At 36.5% G+C, this 4,703-nt stretch overlaps 1 protein-coding gene across 3 annotated transcripts in view; it reads right to left on the bottom strand.

Annotated features, from left to right (window-relative positions):
* LOC106877877 (transcription initiation factor TFIID subunit 1) overlaps nt 1-4,703 on the bottom strand; it is a 93,401-nt gene that overhangs the window by 71,404 nt on the left and 17,294 nt on the right. For all 3 annotated transcript variants that reach the window (XM_014926919.2, XM_014926917.2, XM_014926918.2), the window contains 5 exons: nt 3,585-3,761; nt 1,968-2,187; nt 1,656-1,745; nt 1,228-1,331; nt 366-488 (listed from right to left, as the gene is read on the bottom strand). In XM_014926919.2, coding sequence (XP_014782405.1) covers nt 366-488; nt 1,228-1,331; nt 1,656-1,745; nt 1,968-2,187; nt 3,585-3,761 — 714 coding nt within the window. The remainder of the gene's footprint in view (nt 1-365; nt 489-1,227; nt 1,332-1,655; nt 1,746-1,967; nt 2,188-3,584; nt 3,762-4,703) is intronic.

Here is a 4,703-nt window from a genome sequence, read left to right on the forward strand (position 1 = left end):
TTGATACTTCTTGTGTAGCATCAATTTCAGTGGGGAGGTGTTATATGGACTGTTAGATATGCAATTCGTCTGACGTTCCGTGTGTCATGTGGTTCGTCTGAGTTCATTGTTTCATTGTTGTTGTCTTGTGGGACTGTCGTAGTAAAATGTCATTGATATATATATAGCGGACATGACTTTTGTTTATTCATAACGAACATTGGGTGAGTGCGTTCTTTGTATGTAATTGAATAATAAATGTAATAATTAAATTGTATAACTCGTTATGTTATCTCTGCGAGTCAGTCCGAGGGAAACATAACACCAATCATCTCCTTTATTCTGATATTTATCATTTATTATTAAAACAAGAATAAATAACTTACTTTCTCTTTCTTGGCAGGCTCTGTTTGCTCATTTGGATCAATATCTTCAGGAACTTCAAGAATTATATTGTCATCATTTGGATCAAGTGTCAGCATTGCTGGTCCAGGTATTTTCTCCATATTCTGTTAGGAAACAGAATGATATGACATTGTTTTATATTTAAGATGTATGTGTGGATCTGTATCTCATAGCTTATTATCATAATATATTTACATTATGTTATTATATTTCTTAGCTGGTGCTAGTAGAAGACACTTGCTCAAGATAATGTGTAGTGGGACAGAACCCAAAACCAAATGCTTGCAAAGCAAACATCTTAATCACACTGCTATGCCTATGCCATTATTACAGTACTTATAATTAATTTACATGTATGTGTATATTTACTGTATTTGTTTGTTAAATAAAATAGTCAAAGAGGTTCAGTGCCCATGAATTTTTCAAGTCTTCTATACGCTATGATTCAATGTTCATGTATAGTTATGTAACTCTTATGTACTGTTTAAGGCACTTTAACCAAACTAAATCAATAAATGGAAGTATATTTTTTGGAATTGATGAAAAATGTTACATAAGATTAATATAAATGATTTTAAATAACCTTTATTCAAGAAATTCAAACCATTACATTCTATCCTAATTCACTGCATCCACAATAAAAACTGTATCACTTCTTAAACTATGTTTCAGAAGTGAGGATGTGAATCATTTCTTCCAAAATATAATTTAATTCTGTGCCTAGTTCTCAGTGACAACACCCAATAACAATAAACATAATCAAATAGACCACAACTATCAATTTAAGTATATACAGAAGTTGTTTGTTTGTTTGTTTGTTTCAAAGGAAGACAAATACTTTACCTCAGGGTCCCAGATAATATCCTCTTCCCAGTTTTCATAAACCAGAGCCTCATTTTCAACCGGGAAGATAGAACGCCAATTCGATTCTTTGGAATCACTAATTTCTATGTAATCAGGAAAATTAAAGAAAAGCAATATATATATATATATATATATATATATATATACACACACACACACACACACACACATATATATATTACAAAATCAAAGTAATGAAAAACCATCTTAAATTAATAGAATAAATTTAAAAGAGAGAGATAGGTAGAATGGGCCACTTTCCAAAAAAAGATCAACTCAACTGCATGCTGTGTATATACATACACACATATATACATATATTCATGCATGCACATACATAGAAACATACACACATACAGAAAAGAAAAGAAAACACAAAAATTGAAAAACAGAAACAAAACACTCACCAGTTTGGAACTGAGGTCCAACTTTAGATCCCAAACTTTGCACAGAAGCATTCTTCCCTGGAATTATGAAGGATTTATTTCCAAATCGGTCTGAAACAAGTGAAGAAGATAGAAACAAGTTGAATTAAAATCATTTGACAGAAAGGAAGAAACAGTCAATGTATTGAAGGTGTTTCAAGTCACATGTTGTTATTCTAAGTACTCAATCTTAGTTTACCCAATAAAGATTCCCCACCGAGAAGTAGAATAAGTCATAGACATAGCAGTTAAAAGTAAAGAGCAGGAGAAATACAAATAAACTAAAGCACATACTCTGCTGCAAAAATTGGCCAGCACTTCGGAAACTTGCACTTGGAATCCATCCTGCAGATGGTGCACGCAGTTTATGTGACTGTAGAACCTTTGCACGTGCCTCTTCACCATTCCAGATCACCTCATCCTCCCAATGGACTTGTGTCACCATTTCAAAGATTTCATCAGGAAAAGCCATCAGGTTCCTTCCTTCTTTACTCAAGTCAAATTTACTACGATCCTAAAACGACCAAAGAGAGAAATAAGCAAAAGAAAAGCCAGTTATTTGATGCACAAACACACACACACATGCAAGCATGAATATGTGTGTGTGTATACATATATAATAAGTAAAAGGGATTAATAAATCCGGGCAGATACCTAAAAAGTACTCAGTGTTAAACAAATTTGGTTAACTATGAGTGGGTGCTGAAAAGTTCCTGGCTTTGAGTAGAAGAAAATACAGGAGAATCAGTTAATTATGATTTTATTCAACATATTCCCCTCTCAGATTCACACACTTCTTGCAGTGGTCCTTCAGTTTTTCTAAGCCCTGTAAAAGAACCTGGAAGGTTTGGCCTCTATCCAGGCCTTTCACGATATCCTTAAAGCCAGGAACTTATCACATATCAAAACTCCTTAAATATCAAAACACCAGATACCGATAAATTCATGTAGAATTAATATCCAAGGTAATTGTCATGTCTGACAAGTGAATCTAAGTAGTGCTTAGAAAAATTTCAAGAAATTCAGAGTATAAGACAAGAGCTAGAATGGAGAAAAACACATCTTTAATTGATGATTATTCTATACATTACTGACAACCATTTCTATTGTGCCAGTACATACAGAAAAAAGGTAGAAATTACCAGTCAAATTGATATATCACACATCCACACTTGTACATATATATAGGCGTAGCTGTGTGGTAAGAAGCTTGCTTCCCAACCACATGGTTCCGGGTTCAGTCCCACTGCATGGCACCTAGGGCAAGTGTCTTCTGCTATAGCCTCAGGCCAACCAAAGCCTTGTGAGTGGATCTGGTAGAAAGAAACTGAAAGAAGCCTGTTGTGTATGTATATGTGTATATATGTGTGTGTGTGTGTGTATATATATATATATATATATATATATATATAATCATCATTTAACTTCTGCTTTCCATGCTGGCATGGGTTGGACGATTTGACTGAGGAGTGGTGAACCAGATGGCTGCACCAGGCTCCAATCTGATCTGGCAGAAATTCTACAGCTAGATGCCATTCCTAACGCCAACCACTCCAAGAGTGTAGTGGGTGCTTTTACGTGCCACCTGCACAGGATCCAGTCCAGCGGCACTGGCAACGACCTCGCTCAAATATTTTGTATATATGTGTGTTTGTGTGTGTATATGTTTGTCCCCTCCACCATCGCTTGACAATGATGTTGGTGAGTTTACATCCCTGTTATTTAGCAGTCCGGCAAAAGAGACTGACAGAATAAATACTAGGCTTACAAAGTATAATTCCTGGGGTCGATTTGTTCAATTAAAGGCGATGCTCCAGCATGGCTGCATTCAAATGACTGAAACAAGTAAAAGAATAAAATATACACACACACACTCATACAATACAGAAGTCACATAATGGAAGTTCTTACTCCTAACTTGAAGCCATAAGAAAAGTTTTCTCCAGTTTCATCGACTGCCATCAAGTCATACCAATACTGGGCTGGGCCATACCTCCAGGGTGGGACCTCAAATCTGTGCTCAATATCAGTGTTCTTGTCTTGTTTGCTGGACGACGATCGACTCTCTATTGGACGTACTACAATCTCCTGTGATGGAAAAAGAAGAACAAAACAGATATTTTAGACATGCAATACATTATCTTAGACACACTCACTCACATGATATAGACACATGGACAACAGAATATGAAACCAAACAACAGAATATTAAACACAGTGATTTGCTCTTATAGTTACTTCATCATCATCATCATCAATTAATGTCCATTTTCCATGCTGGCATGGGTTGGACGGTTCAACTGAAAACTGGTAAACTGGAGAGCTGCACCAGGTTCCAGTCTGATTCGACTTGGTTTCTATGGCTGGATGCCCTTCCTAACACCAACCATTCCAAGAGTGCAGTGGGTACTTCTTACATGTCACCAGCACAGATGCTGGTGACTTAGTACCAGCATTGGCCACAACTACGATCTCACTTGGCTTGACAGGTCTTCTCAAGCACAGTATATCACCAAAGGTCTCAGTCACTTGTCCCTATCTCTAAAAACAGAGCATCAGTAGTTCTTCATCCTGGTACAAAGTTAACATCTCATCTAAACTAATTTCCTTCTTAATTAGTCTCTACTATAATCTATCTATAAAATTCAAAACTTGGTTAAGTTGACAATGATACTGAGACACAAGTCACTGAGGATGATAACCTCTCTATGCTACCTAACTGTCTATAATATCATAATATCATTTCCATGAATTTTTCTTCTTGGTATCGGTGAGGGCATGTGAACCCCTATCATTCAGTACACACTTTTCGCCAACAATACATACACACACACACACTCTTTTGTCATACAAAATGCCTCACACTTTTAACCCTCATGACACAGAACAGACATATGTGTACGCACGCACACACACACACATGGTGATGAGGTAAATGTAATGATGAGGGTAGTGGTGCAGTTTAGTGACAGTGGTAGTGAGGAGCAGAAGCAGGAGGTGCAGAAGGAAGAGGAGATGAGGGGTGTAGGG

Source organism: Octopus bimaculoides, chromosome 13, assembly GCF_001194135.2.
Source record: "Octopus bimaculoides isolate UCB-OBI-ISO-001 chromosome 13, ASM119413v2, whole genome shotgun sequence".
In the NCBI taxonomy this organism is placed as follows: Eukaryota; Metazoa; Mollusca; class Cephalopoda; order Octopoda; family Octopodidae; genus Octopus; species Octopus bimaculoides.